Source organism: Prunus avium, chromosome 7 (genome assembly GCF_965620075.1).
Source record: "Prunus avium chromosome 7, drPruAviu1.hap1.1, whole genome shotgun sequence".
Classification (NCBI taxonomy): Eukaryota; Viridiplantae; Streptophyta; class Magnoliopsida; order Rosales; family Rosaceae; genus Prunus; species Prunus avium.
In genome coordinates, this window is record NC_142290.1 from 35,417,897 (window position 1) to 35,444,618 (window position 26,722).

At 33.8% G+C, this 26,722-nt stretch overlaps 3 protein-coding genes across 3 annotated transcripts; all 3 read right to left on the bottom strand.

Moving 5' to 3' along the window:
- Nucleotides 1-6,191: 6,191 nt before the first annotated feature.
- Nucleotides 6,192-7,708, bottom strand: LOC110749112 (transcription factor MYB123). The gene is made up of 3 exons (XM_021949131.2): nt 7,445-7,708; nt 7,206-7,335; nt 6,192-7,085 (listed from the first exon to the last, which is right to left on the bottom strand). Exons 1-3 carry the CDS (start codon nt 7,575-7,577, stop codon nt 6,407-6,409), a joined length of 942 nt encoding a protein of 313 aa, XP_021804823.1. The 5' UTR covers nt 7,578-7,708; the 3' UTR covers nt 6,192-6,406.
- Nucleotides 7,709-15,609: 7,901 nt separating this feature from the next.
- Nucleotides 15,610-16,976, bottom strand: LOC110749127 (transcription factor MYB1). Its single transcript, XM_021949146.2, has 3 exons — nt 16,775-16,976; nt 16,520-16,649; nt 15,610-16,428 (listed from the first exon to the last, which is right to left on the bottom strand). The coding sequence occupies exons 1-3, from the start codon at nt 16,905-16,907 to the stop codon at nt 15,795-15,797; spliced, it is 897 nt and encodes a 298-aa protein (XP_021804838.1). The 5' UTR covers nt 16,908-16,976; the 3' UTR covers nt 15,610-15,794.
- Nucleotides 16,977-22,520: 5,544 nt separating this feature from the next.
- Nucleotides 22,521-24,016, bottom strand: LOC110749246 (transcription factor MYB1-like). Its single transcript, XM_021949314.2, has 3 exons — nt 23,837-24,016; nt 23,610-23,739; nt 22,521-23,492 (listed from the first exon to the last, which is right to left on the bottom strand). The coding sequence occupies exons 1-3, from the start codon at nt 23,967-23,969 to the stop codon at nt 22,985-22,987; spliced, it is 771 nt and encodes a 256-aa protein (XP_021805006.1). The 5' UTR covers nt 23,970-24,016; the 3' UTR covers nt 22,521-22,984.
- Nucleotides 24,017-26,722: the final 2,706 nt, after the last annotated feature.

The window sequence follows — 26,722 nt, forward strand, 5'->3', positions numbered from 1 at the left end:
ATAAACCGAATCCATGAACTAAAAATGATTCAGCCTACAAAACCAAAATTTTGACTAAAGAAGAAATACCCAAAAACCTCGAGGTTCACGTGTGCGCCAGCAATTTTAAGCTTGGTGGTGCTTGATATACCGTACAGGACATCATGATGCTTCCAAATGACACGAGACATCACTTTGTCAAAGTTAACTTTGACAATGTGTTACTATATTATCATATGCAATGATGAAAACGATCCAATCCATCTTCAAAAATCAATTTATATCCAATATATGATCAAAGCAAAACAGAAGTTTCCACAAAGTTGATCTTGTAAGTCATTGATTAACAGAGTGATTACGCCTCTTAAGAGTACGCTATGTGTCTTGCTAAGAAATTTACAAAGAAAAAACAAAAAAGATAGGGTGACTATTGTTAAGATTTCATAAGGACAGATTCTTGGCTCACAACTAGTAACATCGATATTGTCCCTACTTAACCACTTATATATTCAACAAGTGTGAAGTTTTATCGCAAAAGACCTTGGTGCTATTAGTAATTGAATCATTCATTATATGTTATATTTTATTTGATCAAATTTCAAATTTCCAATGTAGGATTTCATATTCTTGGACAGCCATGTCATCTATAAAAGATTTTGTTGCTTGCTATGAAGATCACATTGCTTCTATCGAACAAAAAAAACGACATGAGCTGACATCATATCTGATTTGGTAAGATTTTCAAATATAAAATACCCAAAGAAGGGAAAGGAATATGAATTTTCTACAAGTGTCCAAAATATTCTTCTTTCAGAATTAATTCAACCCACAAACTGTCAAGCAAATAAATATTGGTAGCAGAAAACTAGAAGGAAATATACAAATAAAAGCAAGTTAATGAAGAATTTAGACAGTAGAATAATGTTAGTATTGCACTTAGGTAGGTAGTGGAGTAGGTAGATCGGATAGAAAAAGGTGTATGGTTAAGCTTCAAGGAAAGAAGGTAAATGAAACTTGTGATCGTATATATCCAATATTATCTTTAAAATATTAATGGTTAAAATTAACAACAAGGCTTGAAACTAATGGGAATAATCTCATTCTTTGTATTTTAAATATTTATGTGGACAAAAATGTGCTAAAGGTCACAGTCTCACATATCAAAAGTAAAAATAAGAAAACATAAACAATAATAATCAGTCTCACAATCATGAGATGAACAAAGTAAACAGCAATATATGAGCAGGAAAAATTGATGGCACATGTAATTGATGTATTGAAAAGAACCCGAAATAATTGATGGATGGAACTTCAAACTTGAAAGTATTGGTCTCTCTATTTTCAATATCTAATTGAGATTACTCATATCTCATGCCAAGGAATACCAATGGCAATGTGTATCCAATCTTAGGGGACACCTTGTATTTCTCCCTTAATTATAGTATCAGATTTACGTATATCCATTAATGTGTAACTTTCATTATATTGCATATGCCTCGCATGAAGAGTTCTGAAATAGTAGCTTTGTGCCAAACACAAATGATATAGATGAGATGGAGTTTATAGAAACAGAGATACGGAGAGGTAACGAAAACACGTTACCGAAAATTTTGTAAATAAAACAAAAAAGTTAGCTAACGTGACTTATTCAAAGCCATTGTATTATTTGAGCACTCTAAATTTTATGAAATGCGAGTAAATACAAATGCTCTAAATGCAAAGGCTCGGGATCGTAATTATCACATGTTGAAAATGTGAAGATCTTTAAGATAAATTTATCATCCATGTCTTCATATATTTGTCAATTATATAAGTTATAACAACAAACTACCATGAAAGACTCTTCATGGAGCTAAGGATCTAGAGTGCGTAATTATATCATCTAACTCTCAAACTTGTTTAGAAGATTTGATTTTGTTTCATGGACAAAGAGTGTTAGATGTTGACCTATAATTAAATTTTGATTTTGATTTTTGTGGTAAAGTAAGTTTTGATTTATGAACACAGTAAATATAAATATATTTCTTTATAGTAGATATGGTAACTTTTGTCACCTGCTGGCTACCACTGCCACCCCAAGTTGGATAAATTTAATCATATTTTATATAATTCTTTTGGGCATGTATTTCCTAGAGAGGAATCATGGCCCCCATCTTCCCTAAAGGCCTAAGGCCATCTCCAGCTATAGGGCTAAATGTAGTCCAGGGCTAAAAATTTAGCCCCCCAAAATATTAATTTTTTAAAGAATAGTGCAGGGCTAAATTTTTCCATCTCTAGCCATGCAGGGCTATATTTTAGGGTCCTTCATATTTTATTATTTTGAGAAAAACTATGGTACAATACTCATACATTCCACAACTATATATTGTTTAATTTAATTAAACTACTATTTTCCACAACTATACATTCCACAACTATATATTGTTTAATTTAATTAAACACTCATACATTCCACAACTAGAGACAATATTCCATATATGACACGAACTAAGAATAAGATTTTTTATGAAAATAATAATAATAATAATAATGGGATTCAATGTTTGAGTTCAACGGTTATGAACAAAGACTCTTTTATTATTTTTTTAAACAACACTTGAAAAGATGGCAAAAACTGACCACATTTATTTATTTATTTATTTATTATTATTATTATTATTATTATTTAAAGGGTGTGGATAGGTATGGATTCCAACGGTCATTGCCAACAAGAAACATTCAAACAGCTTTTAAAACTCTATATATATCCAGCTTTTAATAAGGCAAGTGGGGGAGTGCTTCAATATTTGGTGATTGAAAAACACATGGTGGGGTCCACTATGAATTTGGCCTAGGCCAAAGCTAGGCTACATTTAGCCCGGTTGGAGGGCTAAAGGGCCAAATGTGGCCCTCCAAATTTGCCCAAAATTTTATTTAGCCCATGGCTGGAGATGGGTTTTGCATTAATTTAGGGCTATATTTGGGATATAGTCCATGGCTGGAGATGGCCTAAGGTGCACATACTAGTATCTAAGGCCATCTTCAGTTATAGGACTAAATGTAGTCTATGGCTAAAAATTTAGCATTCTAAAATATAAATTTTATAAAGAATAGTGCTGGGCTAAATTTTTCCATCTCCAGCCATGCATGGCTATATTTTAGGGCCCTTCATATTTTATTATTTTGAGAAAAACTATGGTACAACACTCATATATTCCACAACTAAGTATTGTTTAATTTAATTAAACTACGATTTATAGACAATATTTTTTAATTTATATATATTTTTTTAAACAAAATGAATTTAAAATATTTAAAAAGGTTTTAAATAAACAAATAAAAAATAACGTTTCAATCAATAGTTCTGAGCTCCAACGATCAGAAACCAATTATATATATATTTAAAACAAAACGAATCTAAAAACATTTTAAAAGGATATTGAAAATAAAAATAAAAACCTAACGGCTAGCTAACGTCATCGATGACGTCAACGCACCTATAATATTGGTTGTTGGATTTGTAGTTGCACAAGATGTTTTGTGCTCTTGCCCACGCATAATATTTTCTCCTCTTGGAAAGCACATTCGCTGGGCTCGCAAAAAAAATTGGCCTAGGCCAAAGCTGGGCTACATTTGGCCTAGTTAGGCCATCTCCAGTCATAGGGCTAAATGTAGTCCAGGGCTAAAAATTTAGCCTTCCAAAATATTAATTTTTTAAAGAATAGCGCAGGGCTAAATTTTTCCATCTCCAGCCATGCAGGGCTATATTTTAGGATTCTTCATATTTTATTATATATATCCAGCTATGACATCATCTTACTTTATTGTTGGCTTTTAAAAAGCAAATGCATGGGCCCACAAAAATTTGGCCTAGACTAAAGGTAGGCTATGTGGCCTAGTTGGAGGGCTAAAGGGCCAAATGTGGCCCTCCAAATTTGGCAAAATTTTATTTAGCCCATGGCTGGAGATGAATTTTGCATTATTTTAGAGCTATATTTGGGATATAGCCCATGGCTGGAGATGGCCTTAAAGGGCCAAATGTGGCCCTCCAAATTTGGCCAATTTTTTTTTAGCCCATGGCTGGAGATGGCCTAAAAGGCTGACATGAGTGGGCCCACTCAAAGTGATATTTGTGTGGCCTGGATAGAATAGAAGTCATTTGTGCGAGAGACACGTGATTGCTACTGAGAGACAGACAAGAGAGTGAATATGTGATTCGGTTGGTTTTTTACCCGTTATATATAATTATGTGTCAATTTCTAATTAGGTGGTTAGTTACCTCCATAAATATATTATTGCGGGATGAGCAAAATTATTATGTTTTATTTAAATAGAAACACAAAACCATAAATTGCATTAATATTGATCCATCTATTTAGAATAAAACAATAAATAAAGAGTGCTGTTAAACGAACCTTCAAATTAACTGAGTACACCTTACTACCAAACTATTTATTGAATTACTAATTTACTCTAATATAAAATGACCAAAAATGACATATTGAATTGTGAAACAAATATAATTTTAATAAGTACATCCTACTCATCATATTCAACCATAATCAAACGTAGAGAAGTTTTTGTATTACTTGGTGCCAGTAAAAGGATTTTTCAGTCTGTTTCAGCGAAGTGAGCATCATGAAGGTTATCTTGTTTCAAGTACCACCTAATGAGCTATATAGATGACTGGTGCTTAACAATAATGGCTTTCTATGTCCACCTCAAGAACTGTAACTGTATTTTGGTTTGAAGATTGATGTTGGCTTATTGGGGTCACTTGTTTGATTATGTTTCTCTGTAAATCAATTTGGGCCCTCTCTTCTTTTCACTGGTTGGAGTTTTAATCCCATTTTCTTTCCAATTGTTTATCTTGCCTTTCCATTTTGGTATCGGCTTATCATCAAATGGATCTCTTTATTGGCTTGCTGTCTTTTCTGAAATCACATCTACTTTCGACCAAAAACAAAAAAAGAGAAGATGACTAGTGATGAAAGATATGGTGTTTCATTGAAAGAGAAGTAAGATGATGATGATTTGAATTGAAGGAGCTAGTAAATCTACTCCTACAGAAGCTTACGAAATTAAAGATTTTGATAAACCCATAGGGTATGCATGATTAATAAACCAATTTAGCTCATTGAATTTATCTTATTGATTGTTGACATTCAAAGTTTGGGTGAAAAAGACTAATTGGTTTAATAAACCATTTTTAACCTCTTGTTTTTATGGCATTAGTCATACTAGTAAAAAAAAAAAAAAAGTGTCACGCTCACACACATGCTTATTTTTCTTTCAAACTTCAACTATTTTGTTTAGAACAAAGCTTGACTCTTCAAACTTCACTTGAGTTATGGTTTATTTATTTTGAATTTATCATAAGAAGAATGAAAAATCGAAGTCATTTTTTTTGGGTGGTGAAATGGGGGAACTAACTCCTAAACGCACAAAAATTAAATGACAAAGAAATCGAAGTCATTGTCTTAATTTGAGATAAACTATACATGTTTAAATAGGTTATTTTCAAATGTAATTAATTACACAAATTGGACCCCATAAATAAATGTTAACTATGTATTGAATGGTGAAAGGGCTAAATCTATCACCTCTTTTGTGGTCAACATCGAGGCTCTTGGCACGAACTGTAATAATTTTGTTGATTTCCTTATCAATCATAGTGGGGGTCCTCCACCCATTCACATGTATCAAAATCATTTGTTGCACTGCTTGCCTTTTCTCTTTTCCCTTCTTTACGTATTTTCAACATTGTGGATGTAGTTTAGGTCAATCATTAAAGTAGTGTACGCTCTCTTGCATCAGAGTTCGATTTCCCACCTCGTACATTGGAATAATTTAGAATATCACTTTATAAAAAAATTATACATTTACATCGATACCATTGCCTTCTCTTCTACCGGAATTCAAAATTTGATTTCTATTTGTTAATTCTTAATAAATATTTATTAACTCTTGATTAAACTTAACGGTGAGGGAATATAAATAAAGATGATTGGCACCGTTTTAAAAAAATAAATAAATAAATCACAGCTGTCTGTGATAATTGACAGCAACAAATAACGATCATACAAATTTTAATCACAATTTGATCAAGTCCAAGTTCCTATAAAAAGTTCTTGTTCCAATGCAGGACATATAAAATACACCATGAAAGCATATTCCATCGATAAATAATGCACCTCAAAAGCAACTTAAATATATTTTCTTTTAGAATAATATAAACAAGATAAAAGTACGACTGCAACTGATAATAAATAAATAAAATCTGATAACATGACCTGCAGGGGGGCACTCTAGTAATATTATAGTCTTTAATTTATATAATTAAGGGTCCTCCTCCACATATTTAGTACAACTTAATTGGTTATGATTTTCTTTTTACGTAAGTGGCAAGAAAAATATAATTATTTGATTAATAATTATGGCAAATTATTCAACTACCTCTAAGCCATTCTTCCCCTCCTTGATCCCCATCGAGAAAAGAAGTCAAGGAATGGAAATTAAGAACCAAATTTGGTTGAACTTGAACACAATCGTGGCCGCCATCATTCAAATGCTGCAACATTTCCTCTGAGAAAATATTGTCACCATTTTGATCAGCATTGTCACAATTAATCGCCGGAAAATCCGAATTCAAGAGACTTGCTAGGCTAATCTCGTTCATGTCAAAATCCACTAGAAAATCCGAGGATGAATTTTCTTGATCAGCGATATTAGAGAAGGAGGACAATGACGACGACCCATTGTTCGTGTGGTCATCCCCAGCAGGCCTATCAAACATCAACCCTCCTCTGTTGTTTTCTTCACAATGTTGGTGGCTAAGTAGGGGTTTGTGAGGGTGTGGGTTGATGAAAACTTTGGTGCACTTAGCAGCTTTGGTTCTGACCACTGGGGACACCTTGGATGGTGATGGTGAGGTCATGTTGGGGGGCATGTCCTCCATAGTCTTGGCCTTTTTGGAAACTGGTTCACCATTTTTGTTGTGGTGCTTGAGATTTGAAGCAGAGCCTTGCTGCTGTGGGTCTCGGATTTTTTTGCCTAAATTGGTGTTCCAGTAGTTTTTTATTTCATTGTCTGTTCGCCCTGGAAGCCTACCAGCTATTAGAGACCATCTGAAATTTTAAAAAAATCAAAATCAAAATCCCAATTGATCATGATGAACTTTTTGTTTTCTTTCCAATTAGTAGAATTTCATAATTAATTATTTAAAGCAATGAAATGGCACAAATTACCTGTTCCCCAAAAGCTTGTGAAGCCTAATGATAAGCTCTTCTTCATCTGGTGATATGTTGCCTCTCTTAATGTCTGGCCTCAGATAATTCAACCACCTAAGCCTGCAGCTCTTCCCACATCTTTTCAAACCTGCATAAATTAATTAACCATCAATTAATCAGAACCATTGATTTAATTTTCAAGCACAATTCAGACATAATCAGATACAATGAGCTAAGCAGTGCACATTTCTTTTTACCTGCTTTTTTGGGGAGGTTTCTCCATCTGCCTTCACCATGGAGTTTGATGTATTCACTGAGAACTTTGTCTTCATGGGCAGTCCAAGCACCTCTGTTCAAGCCCTCCTTTGCACAACAAGCGCTTCTTCCCATTGTTTTGGTGCCTGCCTTCTCTGCTCACACTCAAAACTCTCCTTTTCACTATAGAAGCTGTTTCTTCTCTGCCTCTGGTTTTTTTTTTTTTTTTTTTATCTCCCTCAAGTCGTGTGCTTGTTTGATTTGGTCTCCTGTGTGCTCGGAGTCAGATACTTATAGCTGCACATTTTCCCCACGTTATTTTTTATTTTTATTTTATATTATGGTCCTTTTTTTATATTTTTGCCTAGTGGTCCTGGTTTTACCTTAGCCCATCTCATTAAAAATCAATGGTGACAGCATTTTCTTTTCAGAGTATATAAGTAATTGGACTAAAAGATTAAAAAAAATCCATTAATTCTTTCACTCGTCTCTTGTCATCTGACTTATCACGTGATTGACAATAGATATAGACACGTAATTATATTAAAAAATTATGAGTAAAACAACACCTCATTGCAAATGAATTGTTTGTTTAATGTGCACTTTGGTACCACTTTGATCATATAATTCTGTAATAATGGAAATTATCCAATATATTGTGATTTACCGGTTTCCACCGTCCACACCCAATTAGTTAGGTTCCGATGCTTCCACATTTGAGACTCAAATGGATAAATGGAAATGCTGAATAATGAGAAGCTATAAATTTATTTAATAACTATTAATTCTTTCAAATTCCCCAATTATAAGGTCAAAATGTTCATATTACAGAGCAGATCTTCTCATCTACTAGGCCTCCAAAAGGAGGGATTTTTTTTTTCTTTCCCAAATGGAGAGTTGATCACTCAATTAATATGATAAAAAGGCGATAGAATTTTATTAGATCAACAGAAAAAAAAAATTACAAAGGACACATAGTGTAAAGAGAGTCATAGTAATATATACTAGTAGGTATTGTACAATCCACTACAAAAAAAGTTGCAACAATCACCATTATTTAGTGATATTTGGTGACTAATGATGGGGTGACTAAAGGCTTTATTTGATGTATAGTCTTTTGTAGTGACCATATGCGAAAGCAAATATTGCAAAAAAAAGGACTTATTTATTTGATGTACAGCTCTTTTATCACTCATCACTTAAAAGTGTAAGAATTAATTAGAAATTAAGTACTTTTTCACCCAAAAATAAACAAAGGAAACCCAACATTATTATATTAGCAGAGTTGGTGGACTATTTGATGTATATGATTTTTTTTTTGTGTGTGAAGATTTTGTGATGCAGAAATCTGGACAGAAGAATCTTCCGTACCATTACCATATATATTATATAAATTTAGAAATTACTTGTTAAACAAAAATATTAGGTTGTAAACCGTTAGATGAAAACATACAAATTTATATGGTCGATCCAGTCTTTTTCATTATATTTTTATCACTAAAATGCTTAACACGACGTATATATATAATGCAGAAAGGGTGCTTTCTTTATTCTCAAACTTAGCAAATTATTATTTGTTTATTGCAAAGGAAAAAAGTTTACTAACACAATAATATTATATAATTTTCTAGTCCAATTTGACTCTGCCTTGCTTTGCTTCTTTTACTCTCAAACTAACATTCCAAGAGACCCTTGAAAGTTTGTTAGGCTACCGCCTCTCTCTCTCTCTCTCTCTCTCTCTCTCTCTCTCCAGTCTGTACTATTGCCTGCATGAGGTTGAGGTTCAGCATCTAGTTTCAATCGTCCCTGTCTCTATCACGCAAATCAATTGCAGTTTCTATTTCTTTTAATTATTTAAGCAAACCCATTACTTGGTCCTCTAATTAAATTGATGATAAACGATCAAACTAAGGCCACAAAATAGCAGATAGGGCAAACGAGTAGAGTACTGTTAGTTGGTTGAGTTGTGTGGTACTCTCTTTTTTTCCGTGGGGATTTCTTAAGGCAAAGTTTTAATGATGTCACCTTAAGAACACCTCGGTTTTTAATTGAAGTTCTTCTACTTCATCAAAAAATACATTGATGATAAATGATCAAACACAAAAAGAAGAACCACAGCAAGATTATGGTGCTCCTTAACCTCTTTAGTTTACATATATGTTAATTTGATCCATGCTATGAATTCTAATCATTCGTATAGTCTTTTCAGAAAGTACGTCCGGTACACAATAATTATTGGTGTCATTGAAGTTGATGTGTCCTTGCTTCCACACGACAACATATGTCAGTGTTGATTAGTTGCTTGTTCGTTGTACATGTTTCATGCGGCACAGCTGCACAGAGCACTAATTTATAGACAAAATAACGAAAAAATAAAGAAAGACTTGGCTATCGATCCATTTTTCTTTGTGATCAAACATTCTAGATCGAAATTTCGACCAATTTTCAGTTATATATATAGAGAGAGTGCTTCAGTTGAAGGATGAACATTTTTGTAGAACTCACTCCGTATTGTATTTCACTAATTCAAACCGTCTATTTTATAGCTCCACTCACTATAATTTTTGTTGCATGCAAGTATGCATATTGGTTGCGTCCAAATCTGGACCTCGAGACTGATGAGCGTTTAGGTTTAGAATATTGGTACTTTGTTTTGTAGAATAAATTCCTTTAGGTTGACCCAAAAAACAAAAAAACCCAGAAAAGATAAATCTATGTCAATTTGTCAAGGGGTTGTTGGTATTGGAGTAATAAATAAGGTAGTTGGTATTGCATTATAAAACTATGAAATTCTTAGAGCAATGACTTTAACTTTCACCTTGCACATGAGAAATAACTTGAAGCATTTTGTTTCCTTCAGAAAAGGTAAATTTTGCTTTCTAAACCCAATAATTGAGAAACCACACCCAACTTTCAACTCCTCTTGATAGTAAATCAGTAATGGCCCCATCACTTTCTTCTAAGAAATGTCAACATGGAAAACATAATGTCATCATATGCTCTTTTTTGGAGGGCTATATATATATGATATGTTCACCATACTCAAAATAGGTCTCCATGATATAAGAAATGTTCAAAATGAAAATGACAAGAGTCACATATACTTATAATATAGCTACCCTCCGTAATAGAGACTTTGTTTTTTTTTTTTAATTTTATTTTATAATTAAACAAAAAAACTTAAAATCAACTTCTAGTTAACTAGAAATTTAATTACAACGATGATTTCGCTTGTAACAAAATACGATAACTTTTTTTTTTTTTTGAGAACATAATCATTTAAAATATATGCATCTTTATTTTTAGGGTTTAGGATGGGTATGAAATTGAGAAAAAGAGGATGTACAACTTTCCTTGTTTCGTTTAGACGGGTATGAAATTAAGAGGGGAAGAAAAAGGTTTTAGTTGATGAAACATATTCTAAATGTTGTAAAGAATAACTCACAACACATAAATTTCACTTTTCTGTTGGATCTTTCCAACTTTTAGAGAATTAACGAATAAAAAGTCAATCAAAGAAAAAGTGAGGTGCACAATTGTCTTCTCCTTCTCTCAAAATACTCCCTCGAAGTCTAATTAAAAGTGGGTTCAATTCAAGCATCTAGAAACAAGAAGTCTAAGAAGGCCCCGATTAATTAAAGCTAGGAACGCGATAAAGGAAACTTTTTGATGAGTAGTGGTTATGCCCAATATAAACAGGATTCATGATTGTGGCTTTATTTCTATTCTTTATTCTTGAAATATTATTGTATTCAAAAGTAACCTTGATGTTGAAGAATATAAGTCTTACATCAACATCAGATGATTAACTAAATAAAATTCAATTTATAATAAGTGGTGACACTCCTAATATTACTGAGATCTTTTGTGATTTAATCTTATACCTACTGGGACTTTGTAGGTGGTTAAGTTGGACAATATCAGTGTTGCTATATAATAGTGGGCCGATGACCTGTCTTTTTGAAATTTAACATAAAATTTATTGAAAACGATGAAATTTAGAAACTAATATAGGAAGACGTAATGGTGTTGCAAATATATCTTAATAAGGAATACTCTTATTTGCATGTGTGGGTTAGAGCAATTGGGTATGACATTGAGTCCCGTTCTTTTACAACAAAGTTCGAATCCCCTTTCTATTTTCACTTAAGTTCAAATATTTCTTTTAATAAATTAGATTAAAGAGTAGTTTAGAGTATGCATTGTTTTCAAAAAATACTTACTGTTTTTAATGGTTGCCATGTTCCATGTGGTTGGTATATGTCAAAGTCGTATACAGACACTGAGTGAGTGACACGGTACTGGTGGATTATTAATTGCAAATTTGAATTTCACCAGATTGATAATTTTATTAAATGGTTGTGGAAAAGAAATGGAGGATTATTAATTACACTATAAAATACGAAAGAGATGGCAACACAAAATTCCAATTTGGGAAATTCAGGGAAATTAGACAAAAGTCATTAATTGATGGTCATGTGTCCCTTAACGAGGTGTGCCAGGATCCAGGAATCTCAATTTCGGATCAAACAAAATCAGATCAGTCCACGACAAATAGATTGCCTAGCTATCAGCGATGGGACAGTACATATTTGATTTTTAAAGTTTAAGATGTTAATTAATACAGAAAAAATGTAGTTCCCAGTCAAACTTAAAACAAAAATTTTAAAAATAAAGCTCGCTATTTTCATGAAAACTTGAATGTAACGGGATGTATATTTCTGTATATTTGACAATTTTCTCTATATGTATTGGTTTTTTTCACAATAAGATATACACGAGTTGTAAGAGATGGATTTTGCACATTTGATTTCATAAACAGTTAAAATTTATGACTCTAAAAAAAGCACGTATAATAAATTATTTGAGAGTGACAATAACATCTCGCTTCCATTATTGTATTTTTGGTGAAAAACAACATTATTAGTTGTTTGTGAAATTTAGTTGTTAAGGCATTGGAGGAGTGAAATGGCAAGGGTTTGAATCCCCTTTGTGTGTGTGTGTGTGTTTCTTTTTCATTTTTTCCATTACATCAATATTTTCGATATTATAGCGATATTATAGCAATATTTTGACAAAATATTGATGAAGTGTGAGCGAAATTATCGACATTGATATTTTCCGATATTATTGATATTTATATGATATATGTATGGATATGTTCCGAAATATCTATGACCTGAAAAAACGATAATATCCTCGATATTTCGTTGATATTATCGATATTTTATACTATGGTTCTTAGTCAAACTTAAAACAAAAAATTTAAAAATAAAGATCCCAATGTGCAAGCTCATTGCTCCCATGAAAATTTGGATGCAACGGGATGTATATTTCTATGTGTCCGACCATTTTCTCTATATTGTTGTGTTTTTTCACAATAAGATATACACGATAAGATATACAATAAGATATATACGAGTTGTAAGAGATAGATTTTGCACATTCCATTTCATAAACAGTTAAAATTTACGACTTAAAAAAAAGTACTTATAATAATTATTTTAGAGTGACAATAACATCTCTCTTCCATTATTGTATTTTTGGTGAAAAACAACATTATAATTAGTTGTTCGTGAAATTTAGTTGGTGTATAATAGAGTTTGAATATCGGATAGGTTTAGTGATATGGTTCACACACCTCACTAATCCCATTGAAAACCAAATGTTCCTTTGCTTTGCTATATGCCAAAAGACATGTGTATCATCCCGTAGCTCTCGTTTTCAAACCAATGAAAGAACAATGATGTGCAAAGCTGCTCATTTTCAGCAATAATTCTGGGTCCACTTCAGTTTTGATATGTCTACCGTCAATGCTAAATGATGCATAACATGTATGTAGTCAATTGGCATGCATGCTAAATTCACAGCGGATTTGATATTCTTGGCTTCATAATTTCTTGGTTTCATATCTAGCTAAATGAACAACTGTATTGCAGAACTCCTTGTACTTTTTAAAAGTCAAGAACCACAATAATTGGGACAACGCTAATTTTGTAATCTATCAAAAGTGCGATTTAAATTAAATAGGTAGTAATTGAATGGTTCTTGGAATTTTCTCTTAGGTTTGTTCTTAATTTGGCGCAAGTAATAATATGTACACACAACCAACTATTCCATTTGTATTTGTTTTGGTTGGAGGAGGCCTTGTTGGAGTTGGCTCGCTTTAGGATGAAAGGAAGGAGGAAGAGCTGCTCTCAGCAAGAAAGCGATTGATTGCTTGGCCAGGCGATCTATCGCATCGGTGATTTCGAGCTCGGCGTGTTTTTCGGATCCAGCGTGAGTTTTGGGCAAGTTCTTGGTCTAGTTTGACTAGGATTGTATTTCTTATTCTATGTAACTTTATACTAAAGTCCTATGATCTATAAAATAGGCATTTTAGCACACTAGGGTTTTCTCTAATGAGTGCAAGAGAGAAAACAAAGGCATCAAATTAGGTTTGAGTCAAGGTGAGAGAAAAGAGAGCTAGGATCTGTGAGAGATCAAAGGGATTCTTCTACACTAGTGAATTTCTCGAGAATAATCGGAGAGAGGACGTAACCGCAACGCTGAATTTCTATAAAAATTCTTGTGTTCTTGTGGTGTATGTTTACTTTTCAGTTTGTGTGCGCGCTTTATCTTTGCGTGCGTAGTCCATCAATGACAAGGTCTTAAAGTGTTTTCGCACAACAGGTCTTAAGTTCAACTCACATAAATAACTATATTTGTGATGAGTTTAATACTTAGTTAATGATGGGTATAGCCTTATTATGAGTGTATGGCCTGTTGTAAACTGTATGGGCACGAGATACTCCCAACTACATATTGTAGCTAACTTTAACGATCAAAACCACTTGTATTAAGTTATAAACATCAAACTTTCAACTATAGGATCAGTTGGTAATGAATCTGAAGCTTATTATACGATCCATGCACATGAATTGCTTTTGCAAGTTTAATAAAGCTTTGGTCGGCCTGATTGGCTCAAATTTATCCAAAACTATAACTATTATAATTAAAACCAGTGCCTCACTGACACACACAAATATAAATCTTGACAAAGATTACATTTTATCATCGAAATTCGAAAAGCATGCATCTAATATGTTGTTAATTGTATTATATATGCGGGCAACCTGCATATCGCATGTGAGATATATATATATTTTACTTTGCAGCTGTAGAAGTTGTTGAGCTAAGAAGATCAAGCTTAATAAAATTATAAATTTTTAAAGTGGACCGATCCATTTTGATTTATTATATTAACATGGGAAAATATATTATATTTTTTTTGGTTCGGTAAATAAAAGCAGGTGGGATGGTGGAAGTAAATAATTGTGGGCTCATTGGATCAATCATACAAATTACTGACAGCCACTAGCTAGGAGGATGACAAGATTTCAGGGTTACAGAGCTGCTGATTCAATCTTGCCATGCATGACCCATCTCGAGTGCTCTTTAAAATAACATATAAATTTCTCATCTTCAATATTAAATATAAACATAATTCAGTCAGGAAAAAAAAGAGTATAAAAGTTAATACTAATTATAATAAATAAATAAAAAAGAAAACTCCCTCAACCTACAGTCTCACGGTATTGAAAGTCGGATGGCTTTAGCTCTCTGGACTGGACCACATTTGATTAAGAAATTTCCAGAATCTTAACTTTACGTACATCATCATCGTCAGTTTAGAAGCTACCTTCCCACATCTATGGGATTGATATTGTCCCTTTCCATGGAAAAACAAAACAGCAACAAAAAAGTAACAGAAGTTTTTTTGCTGAATTTTCGCACGTACATATATATATATAAATCCATTCTAGCTAGCTAGCTAGCTAGTACTAAATCTCTACAAACAAACAAATCCATGTTTATAATTTTTCAACTGTCGTATGCGACATTGTGAATTTTGTAGAGATCGTTACTTTGTTGATTTTGCTAATCATTCAATAAAATCAGAGGCTCATCTCAAATTAGTCCGTCAAAATTCCATTTTATAGTAAAAACACTTACAAACATCGTTTTGAAGAAAAAGGAAAAACTCATGGATCCACATTTGAAGGCATAGTAAAAGTACATGACAATAATCTTTCATACTTTTTGGCGACACTCTTACCCGCTTAAATTTCACATCCACACTTGAAACTCTCGCTATATATAATATGCACAACCCACATCAAGAATCTTTGAAAAACTTGCCTTTAATATATACTGAATTTGGTCATAGCAAAACATACATGTCTCCAAATTATTGACAAAAATGTTCAACTACAAACTAACAAATTTCATCCTAGTAATGGAATGTTTTTATTCAGTACAACAGATTTGGAAAGTTTTGCAAAGTGCAAAGCTAGAGGGGCTAGCTTGATTTTAACTAATGATCCACTGATCATCATCTATTGAATTCAGAAAAGATGAAAGTGCATTGAGGCCGCCCACATCTCCATGATCATCATCATTTGGTTGAAGTGGGTCATCTTGATCATCATCACCAGCCCTCCATTCTCCCAACCTTGCTTCACCCATCAATAAATCTTCAATCTTGGTAATTCCACACTCTAACATGTCCTGATCACAGTCGTTGATTTGTGCTTGATGGAAATCAGAACTCAGCACATCCGGTATGAGCATGTCATTGATATCAAAATCCCTCAGAAAACCAAACGAAGAATCATGCTCCTGAGCCGCGGAAGAACACGGGCTTTCGCTGTCGGAACCAGGAGCCACGTTCGATCTTTCAAGCATTTGATCATGGCCATCCAAATGTGAGGGGATGACAACCTTCCTGCACTTAAATGCTTTCGTACGGACCACCTGGACAGAAGACTTTGATGCCGGATTATTCGATTTTTTCGTGTCGTCTTTCGAACTAGTACTATCACTCCGTTGATCCTGATGAGCCTTGTCACTTCCTTGCTCTGACCTCTTGCTCAAATTGGTGTTCCAGTAGTTCTTGATTTCATTGTCTGTTCGTCCCGGCAACCTTCCAGCTATGAGTGACCACCTAATACAAATTATACAAAATTAGAGACACCAATTTCGTCATAATAACTTGATACCAAGAAGAGATATGTCAATCTTCCATATATACATACCTGTTTCCAAGAAGCTTATGAAGTCTAACAATGAGCTCATCTTCTTCGGGGGAAATGTTGCCTCTCTTAATATCAGGCCTAAGATAATTCAGCCAACGCAATCTGCAACTCTTGCCACAGCGGTTTAACCCTGCAGAAAGAAAAAAAAGTAGTGTTTAGTTATGAGTACATTGTCCCAAAATGTAGAAGAAAAAAACATGAAAATTGTCACATATATATATATAATTGTTAATTTAAATAATGAACCGTACGTACCCGCTCTTTGAGGAAGGTCTCTCCATTTTCCTTCTCCGTGAGTGTTAATGTAGTTAGCAAGGGCTTTATCTTCCCAAGCAGACCATGCTCCCTTGTTCAGCCCTTCTTTATCACAGCATGGTTTTCGCCCCATCTGTCTCTCTCTGTTTGAGTTCAAGCAGAGAGTCTAGATTGGAGTGTTAAAAGCTCCACTCCACATGGTGATGTGGACATATTTATACATGTATGCATGTGAATGGCTGATGAGGTCAAAAGCTTAGCTCCCACTTTTGAAGGCCAGGCAATTAATGCTGGAGAAATTCACCTTAATATTTTACCGCACCATAGTACAATAATAAATGAATGTGTATGTATTCAGAGTGAAGCTAACATGGTGGCCGATGCTCTTACAAATTTAGGACATAATTTTATTCAACTTGTGCTTCGTTTTTTAATATGTGTAAACATCTGTTTTGATCTCAGAAATATTGGGATCCCTAGATAGGGATCCTAGTTTGTATTTTTTTAAAGTTGTGCTGAAAATGAACGGGGTTAAGCTATCTATCGAAACTAAGGGATGTAAAAACGCACCAGTACCATAAAGGAGCGTTCTATTTAAAAAATGTTCTCTTATCATACTTATATTGACCATTAAACTAGGATATAAACATCTTACATTATCAAACAATCTAACAAAAGAAAACATTTCCCTGCAAAAACCAATTGGGTGTATGACATTATTCGAAAATTACAGAATTTGGGTGGAATATTTACCAGTTCCAGTGCCGTAAATAATGAGCAGAATCAGAACGTTTGGTGTTATCTTCCCAGACTTCACTGCCCAACGGCATAATTCAACCCACGTTTCACCCACTATATGTACTCGGGACATGGGAAGAGTCATGAATCACGTGGCCTTGAAAATATTAACTTTAACCACCTTCTCTTATTTTTCTTTTTCTTTTGATCCAGGGCTTTTGTTTGTGAGTGTAATTTTGTTCGTAGCTGTGGATGCAATAAGAATCCAAGGGGACCACGGCGCATGATGTACTCTAGTCCAGTCTTCTTCTTCTTCGTCTTCTTCATTCTTCGTCTTCTTCTTAACTTAACCTAACCTAACAGTAATAGTTTTGAACCTCAAAGAAGACAGTTTTGGTCGTATCCAAAAACAAGAAAGTTTTGGTTAACCATAGTTATTAGCAAGGCAAGGCATCCTGAAAATAAGAAGCAAATTGTTGCTTTCATCCAGGCGTACATGTCTATTCAAAAAAATGACGAGACGAAGAGGTCTTTTAATGAAAAGTCCTTGATTTAAGGCATTGTTACTCTTAAATTTTGAACACTTATAGCTAAAAGAAAAATTAATAACTCATATACATCAAATAAATAAACCTTAACCTATTTGAATCTTGATAGGAAGTTACATAAACCCCTGCTACCTAGGTACGGGCAAAAAGAAGAAGGAGAACCACAACCGTTGAGGCCTTGGTGTTGAAGGAGAAAAGATTTGAATAATTCGGTGGTGTTGAGTTTAATAATTTTTTGGGCTTCTTAGATCTAGGTCCAAAACGATTAGCTATAATTGGGTTTAGTCATCGCGGTTTTAGTTTTAGATGTAGGTCCTTTGACATTTATTACTTTTTTTGTTGTGTCAATTTTACCCTTTGAGGTAAATAAGGAAAACACATTGAAAATCTAAATTTAATACATTATTTCCTTGTAATTGAATTCCATAATTTAAATTTTGAATTCTTTCCTTGATAATATTCCTAATATATGGATAAAATACAATTTAATCAATACAAAGTAAAGACCCACAAATTATACCAATTGATCAGACAAGCACCCACATTAGATTATATACCTGACATACAGGTAAATAGTGTTATTATTAGTAACGAAAAATACTTAGTGATAAATCATGTTACCTATAAGTTAGGAATATAAATTAGAAGACTACCTATAAGTCAAATAAAAAAATAGACAAAATAAAATTGTATGTTACCTAAAAAAGAGGTAGATAAAATACTATTACACATTGTCAAAAATAGGAAAAAACATATATATACCTATGCAATAGGCAATAGATAATATGACATATTATACCTATGCAATGGACAATAGGACAATATATCTATATCATAGGATAATATATCTACATCATAGGCTGAGCAAACCACAAAACATCTTACCTAAATGTAAGGTGGAAAAATAAACAAGGAGAATATTAAATTACCTATAACTTAGGTGCATAAAAACATAAGTCGGACAATATATGCTACCTATATCTCCGATACATAAAAAACCACCATAAGGTAAGTAATCTAAGATAATGGAGTGGCGGACTCGAGAAGACATATATATAGGGTTTCTAGGTTTCTTTAGGAGAGTTAAAAACACCAGGGAGTGGCGGACTCGAGAAGACGGCTGGTTTTCTCCGTGGTGGCTGTAGTTTATTCTGTATGATACGAGACAGTTGTTGGAAAGGATTGAAGAAGGCAGTGTGGTGTGCGGATAGGGGAGGAACTCGGTTGGCTAGAAAAGAAAGAAATAATGGAGTGTTAAAAACCTAGAAAACCTATATATATATATGTCAATGTCCAACATTTAAAAAAGAAAAAAAAGCTCTTCCTAATTAGGTGCTTTACTTACCATAAATTTAGTAATTTATTATAAAACCACCATAAAATTTGCTTGCTATTAATAACTTCATTATTCCTTACGTTTTATCTCATTAAGGTAAGTAATCTAAGATAATGGGCAATATTGGAACAAAAAATTATTTTAAATATATAAAATAAAAAGATTACATCATACAATATTAAAAAAGGAGTGTAATCTTATGTGGCATAAAAGTCAAAGGACTTGTATCAAAGTCACCAAATTCGAGGATTAAACCCAACTTCTAGATGAGAAATTGGATCTATATCAACTTTTCTATAATTTTTTTTGGTGTGGGAGATTTGAATAAAAGTTATTTTAAAAGTTCTTTTTCTCTCTCTAGATTTGGGAGCTCCTAGAAGTCTCCCTATTTTAGGAGCGCTTATTAGGACTTGGTCTAACATAATCACGTGGCCTTCAAATTATTAACTTTAACCACGTTCCTTTTTTTAATTTTTTTTAATCGAGGGTTAATTATTTAATCGACCTTTACCCAAGATGTTTGTGACTTGTGTTAAATTTTGCACATGTTGGTACTTTTTATATGAATGCATTAAGAGTCCACCAGCCACAATGAGAATTTCACCACAAATTGCGAAGGGACCACGACGCACGATAATCCTCCTACCACTACTTCTGTCTCCTATCCTCTTATCACCAAGGCACCCTTAAAACTGATCAACTCATGTGCCATGTTCTCCGGATGCCCAGAATGCCATGGCAGCACCCCCAACCCAAGGATCCAAGACACCAGCTTATGACAGCTCACGTTGGATATTATGGATCACAAAATTAATAATTTGTACTCTTTCTGAATGACAGCGTTCCCTTTCTTGTTCTAACATAACTTCTAGGAAAAACTAGGTTCGATTGCCTCTCGTAGTTGTTCCTTGAAACAAATGAATTGCTTTCATCCAAATGTACTACCGTAGTATTCTATAATTTCTCCAGACGTACATGTCATCAATTGATGTTATTTTTTCTAAGGCAAAATGGCGAAACCAAATTCAACCCTAAAACCAAAGCTTGAATGATTATAAGAAAGAAATAGATAAATTTCATCGAACCTGATTGATTTTGTCTTGGGAGTACTGAATTTTTCCCAAAGTCCTTCTGAGCTGACATATATTCTAAATATTAATCATATTTCTTAGATTTTCACATTTGTAAATACCCATGAAAATAAATGAAAGAAAAACAAGAGAGATTCCATGAGATTTCGTATGGTGTGTGTAAGGAGCTAGAATATGTACAAATACAATGATAGGCAATGACAGGGACCACTGTGAGGCTCACTTGTGTCTGTCAAATAGACAATCAGAACATACTATACATTATACATATACATACATATATATATATATATATGGACCCACATGAGCCCTCTACATATGAACAATACAAATTAGAACAAGAAGAAATACAAAATCAGCAAAAGGTATACAGATTCCACAAGAAAACTGCAAACCAAACACGACTTGTGCATTAATTGCATTATTTTGAGACAACATATTGTTTTGGGGTTTTCTTTTGATAAAAAGATAAAAGTTAGGGAGAACGAAATTCAACTTGAGACATCTCACAAGAGAGCAGAGAAAGATATACTAACTAACTAACTATATATGTGATTTGAGTTGGTGAAGTACATCTAATTAAAGAGAAGATAATAATGCAAGGGGCTTGTAGCACTCAAGTGATTAAGAACATTTACCTCTGCACCTGAGATTCTAGGTTCGGTTCTAGGTTCGGTTCTAGGTTCGATTCCCCTCCCCTCTCCCCCAATCTCGCTTGTATCAAAACCTATTTTTCGTAAAATAGTGCAATTTGAAGTTGAACTGGTAGGTGGGTGGAGGAGAGGGAAGCATGCATGATGACTTGAAAATTCTCAACCTACCCCATCCCATGATGTCATTGTGGTATTATAATCGTATGTAGTTTGCAATTTGCAAAACATTGTCGCTATTGGCAGTAATATGTTATGTGGCCAACCACTGCCATATAATATTATTAAAATTATGAGCTACTGTTATATTCAACCCAAAAGCTTGAGTGACTTTAGCCAAACATATGACCCCTCACGTCTCATCACGCTTCATTGTCTAACCAGAAACTACAAATTGGTTCTTCTTTATACACATATTTCATAAATCTTCAATCTTTGGTTTGGGATTGTTGGAAACCCTAAACCAGACGATATGAGTGCTGCTGAGAGAGAGAGAGAGAGAGAGAGAGAGAGCTAGACGACAGGATTTCAGAATAATAGAATGTACGGGGGCCAATTGGCCTAGTAATTTCAAATGGTCGATCATCAACATCTAATTATGTACGGAATAAGAATATAATTCATAACAAAAATAAACGAATTATAATATTATTAAATCTCCCTCAACGTCCATTCTTATGGTATTGATTGAAAGTTGGATGGCTTAGCTAGCCCTGAACCAAAAAAGAAAGAGCCCTGGACTAAAAAAGAAATAGCTAGCCCTGGACCACGCACGTCTGTACGCTATTTGCAATCAATTTGGGAGCTACCTTCCTATAACTGTGGGATCCTCTCCTTGTCCTTTTTCATGAAAAACAAAAACGAAAAGGTAATGATTTTTGCTGAGTATTTGTACGTATGTATATGAAAATAATATGTCGTTGATAACCCGACACATTTCCATTCACAAATTTTTTGTACGTATGTATATGCATGTACGCAATTTTTTGTATATCTTAAGGTGCATCATTGTTCTTATCAAATGAGTAATATCAATTAGCATCATAAAGCACACGGAATCATGTTGAACATATCGTTGGCTGTTTAGTAAGAGAATTGTTATTTCTTCATTGGAATTTGGAAAGGGTACATATGGAATCCGGGAAACAAAAATTTAAAAAATTACCTATACAATACTGACGCATCACAAAAGCACAAGTAAAGGGATCTCAAGCGGTCATCCTAAACTAAAGTAACAATATCAGAATCCATCAACAATCCGGAATAATCCACCATAAAATAGAGAATTTTTTTTTAAATTTTATTGATATAATATGAATAAACTGTAAAATACAATGTTATGATTCGACTTAAATATCAAACCAAGTCAGCTATCCCACCTTTTAACAATATTTTACCCGCCCCCACCTCATAATTTACCTACCTCCAAAATCACTAGCTAGCTCGTCACATTAACGTGGAAAAGAAAATTTACCTAGCTCCATAAAACAAGAGAAGTAGGTATTTGTTTAATGCGCTTTTCCTATACAATACAAGCATGTAATGTAAGACAATCGGTTATCGGTTAAATGAATGAATGAAAGTAGGTGAAAGATTGAACGACTAGCAAAATTTGGGATTCTTGAAATGGCGAAAAACAAGGAGAGTTATGAATACAGAGAAGATAGCAACAACAAATATTCTTGTTTCATTGATTGATCAGATTGACTAATATTCTAAATTATTCTAATATACGAGGAGGGAACTCAAAGTGCAAGGAAGCGGGCACACTGCCATGGCCAACTCCCCTAATATATATTATTATATAGGTTTCGCAACGTTGCCAAGCTATATTGTGGGGTTTGATTCTAACTTATGATCCACTGATCATCATCTTCTGAATTCAGAAAAGATGAAAGTGCATTGAGGTCTACAGGCTCTTCATGATCACTTGGTTGAAATATTGGGTTATGATCATGATCATCGGTAGCCATTAAAAAATCTTCAATCTTGGACGTTCCATCCACCAAGTCTTGATCGCATCCACTGCTTTGGGCTTGGTGGAAGTCTGAGTTTAGCAGTTGGTCCGATATGAACAGGTCGTTGATATCAAAATCCATTAGAAAATCAGGAAACGCGTTATTTGATCTGTCAACCATTTGATCATCATCATGACCAATATCCAAATGTGATGGAACGACCACGTTCTTGCACTTAAATGCTTTTGTTCGAATCACCTGGACCTGGTCAGACTCTGATTTTTTCGTGTCTTGTTTTGAGCAAGCTTGCTTTACTCTCTTGCTCAGATTGGTGTTCCAGTAGTTCTTGATTTCGTTGTCAGTTCGTCCCGGCAATCTTCCAGCGATGAGTGACCACCTTAAAATATATACACCACCATATAACATTTCAAATTAAGAGAAAAACAAAATCCAGTACTCAAATGAAGTGCTGCCATATATATATATATATATATATATATATATATATAGGTACCTGTTTCCCAGAAGCTTGTGTAGTCTGAGAATGAGCTCTTCTTCTTCAGCCGAAATGTTACCTCTCTTAATATCTGGCCTAAGATAATTCAGCCATCGCAGTCTGCAACTCTTCCCACACCGCTTTAACCCTGCATCATATTAGTGTTTATCCCAAAGTTCAGAACAATAAAAAATGAAAGCTGACATGCAAATTACAATTAAGGATTTAAAGTAATGGAGTAGTACCAGCTCTTTTAGGAAGGTCTCTCCATTTTCCTTCTCCATGTATTTCAATGTAGTTGGTGAGAGTTTTATCTTCCCAAGCAGACCATGCTCCCCTGTTTAGCCCTTCTTTATCACAGCATGGTTTTCTTCCCATCTCTCTCTCACTGTGTCTCTTTCTCTCTCTGAGTTACAGAGTGTAGCTTGATACTGATTAGAGTCCTAGACTCCACATGTCGATGTGCAGGGAGATATATATGTGCATGTGATCAATGCCTCAGCTGGGGACAAAAGCTTGGCTCCCACCTTGGAAGGCCAATCAATTAATGTTAGAATAATTCAACTTAATAAGAATTTACCGCACCACAAGTAATGTTCTCCAATCATACTTATGCCAGATAAATGTGTATAGGCTAAATTATAGCAATGGTCTCTCAAATAAGATTCAACTTTACTTTTTGTCCCTCATGTCCCAAAATTGTTATGGTCATCCTTCAATTTCACCTCATGTTGCATTATTATTCTTTTTGTCAACAGAGTTAAATTTTCTGTTAAAATTAAGGGTAAATTGGAAAATTCCATATAAAATATTTATTAGATAAATAAACTCATTAAAAAATCAACCAAATCTCTTCGTTTGAGCATGTGGGTAAGGAGGGTTTGGGGAAGTTGATTGGGCTTCTTAGATCTAGGTCCAAAACGATTAGTTGTCATTGGGTCTAGTCCTTGCGTTTTTGGTTTTAGATGTAGGTCCTTTGACATTTATTACCTTTTTGTTGTGTCAATTTTACCCTTTAAGGTAAATAAGGAAAACACATTGAAAATCTAAATTTAATGCATTATTTCCTTGTAATTGAATTCTAGATTTTGATTTTTGAATTTTTTTCCTTGATAATATTCCTAATATATAGATAAAATACAATTTAATCAATAAAAAAGTAAATACTCACATATTATACCAATCGATCAGACAAGCACCCACAAAAAATTATGTACTGACATACAGGTATATATGTACCTACCTTACAGGTAAGTTTTTTTCCTTGAGTTTCCTTAAGCAGTTTTTTCTGGAGCTTCATATTTATATACATACGTACATGTCTTCCATGTAATATTTTTTTTTTTTCCAAAGAAATTTTGTATGGATTTTTATCTCAGTTGAGTTTAAAGATCCATACCAAGATATTATATGAGTTCAATTAGCTAGGCTAGAGGTAATTTATGAATTTAATTACCTGGACCAGAGGTAATTTATGGGTTTAATTACCTGCATACTGCATACGAGGTGTATGCATAGGTACCTTGGGAAAATTTCAAAATTCAATAAATAGATTTGCAGTTAAATTCAAATCAAATATAATAATTAATATCCTACAAATCAATAACTTACCAGTTTTATGAATTCATAATTTACCTTATTTATGTTTTAGGTGCATAACTAGAACAAAAAATAAAAAATAAAAAAAAGTAAATATCAATAAATTGAAAAAGGCATGTAATCTTATGTGGCGCAAAAGTCAAAGGACTTGGATCAACAACAATTTCTGCATGGATTGCACCCAAAATCTCTCCTCATAATTGGACTTATGCCAAATTTTTTAGCAGCAACTGGATTTTTGAAGAGGATAAGAAGCTCTTGAGCCTCCCAAAGTTGAGCTACACCTCATTGGTCTGAGGCAAACAAAACCATGATGATGCATTTTACTATGTCTAGATAAAATCCATCATTGTTTGGAGGGGAAGTGGTTGACATACCAGAGGAGACTTGGAATTTATCACCAGAAGGTGTTGGAGGCTTTGAGCCATCTGGGATGGTTTGGGTTGGTGAGGTAGATGGATGGGCAGATTTGGGGGGAAGAGGATGGCGTGCGGTTGGGTTTGGGTAGAAGGAGGTGGTGGCTAGGTAAAAGTCTTAGTTACCCCTAAAATATCTATCATGTGCCTAACATGTGATCAATTTTGACGAAAAAACAAACAGAATTAACAAAAAGGACTAATGGTGCAACACGAGATTTAACTGAAGGGCGACCATAACAATTTTGCAACATGAGGGATGAAAAGGAAAGTCAGGTCGTAGTCGAGGAACCATTGCTACAATTTAGCCATATTTATATTATCATACTATGCATGCTGATTATGAATATAGACTATGCATCATGGTCAAAATCAGCGTGATATCAATGCTTTAAATTAATAATATTGAAATATAAGCATCTTATTGATAAGTGCATTATTTCCTATATTTTTATATCTCTTATATTTGGTTTTTGTAGGGAAAGTTAATTAAAAAGAGCATTATTGCTTTATTTTCCTTATTTTTAGATATTCTGCACTCTTTGAAGGATTTCAACTGAAAATTCACTTTTCGAATGAATTTTAGCGCAAGGCCAATTGGAGAAGAAAGCTAAGACATTGAAGATCATTGTGTCAATGTTTCATAATTTTCTACCAAGCCAAATGCTCCAGACTTGCAAGTCAAGATAGCCTAAGTTGAAATCCCGTCAGAACAACACTGCTGTTGAAATTGAAGATTTGAAGACCTTTCCGATTTTTCCTAGTGGCGTGTGATATATGCTTGGAAATCTTAGAGATCAATCTACGTTTCTCATATTTTTTCCAGAATTTTCTAGGAAGTGGAACGACCCCAAAACGTGCGTGCAATTTGGCTAACGTGTTTCGAAGTCAAAGAAATGATTTTTTCTTAGTTTGTTTCCTTAATTGTTTGGGATTTTGTTTTGCTTTAGGAGAGTTTTTCCATACCTTTTTAGAGTAGGGTGTAGTTGTTTTACACTATATAAGGTCACCCTAAGCTCTCTCTATGGATCATCATCTTTTCTACCATAGACTTTTCACCATATTTCACTACACCCACAAATATATCAAAGAGAGAGCCAAAAGTTGCTACCGCAG

Excerpts from the sequence above, each read along its gene's own strand:
- LOC110749112 (XM_021949131.2), bottom strand. The coding sequence starts at position 7,577 with ATGGGAAGAAGCGCTTGTTGTGCAAAGGAGGGCTTGAACAGAGGTGCT. Across the intron at positions 7,336-7,444 it reads AAACCTCCCCAAAAAAGCAG|GTTTGAAAAGATGTGGGAAG; the intron begins GTAAAAAGAAAT and ends TAATTTATGCAG. Across the intron at positions 7,086-7,205 it reads CACAAGCTTTTGGGGAACAG|ATGGTCTCTAATAGCTGGTA; the intron begins GTAATTTGTGCC and ends TTAAAATTTCAG.
- LOC110749127 (XM_021949146.2), bottom strand. The coding sequence starts at position 16,907 with ATGGGGCGAAAACCATGCTGTGATAAAGAAGGGCTGAACAAGGGAGCA. Across the intron at positions 16,650-16,774 it reads AGACCTTCCTCAAAGAGCGG|GGTTAAACCGCTGTGGCAAG; the intron begins GTACGTACGGTT and ends TTCTTTCTGCAG. Across the intron at positions 16,429-16,519 it reads CATAAGCTTCTTGGAAACAG|GTGGTCACTCATAGCTGGAA; the intron begins GTATGTATATAT and ends AATTTGTATTAG.
- LOC110749246 (XM_021949314.2), bottom strand. The coding sequence starts at position 23,969 with ATGGGAAGAAAACCATGCTGTGATAAAGAAGGGCTAAACAGGGGAGCA. Across the intron at positions 23,740-23,836 it reads AGACCTTCCTAAAAGAGCTG|GGTTAAAGCGGTGTGGGAAG; the intron begins GTACTACTCCAT and ends AATATGATGCAG. Across the intron at positions 23,493-23,609 it reads CACAAGCTTCTGGGAAACAG|GTGGTCACTCATCGCTGGAA; the intron begins GTACCTATATAT and ends ATATATTTTAAG.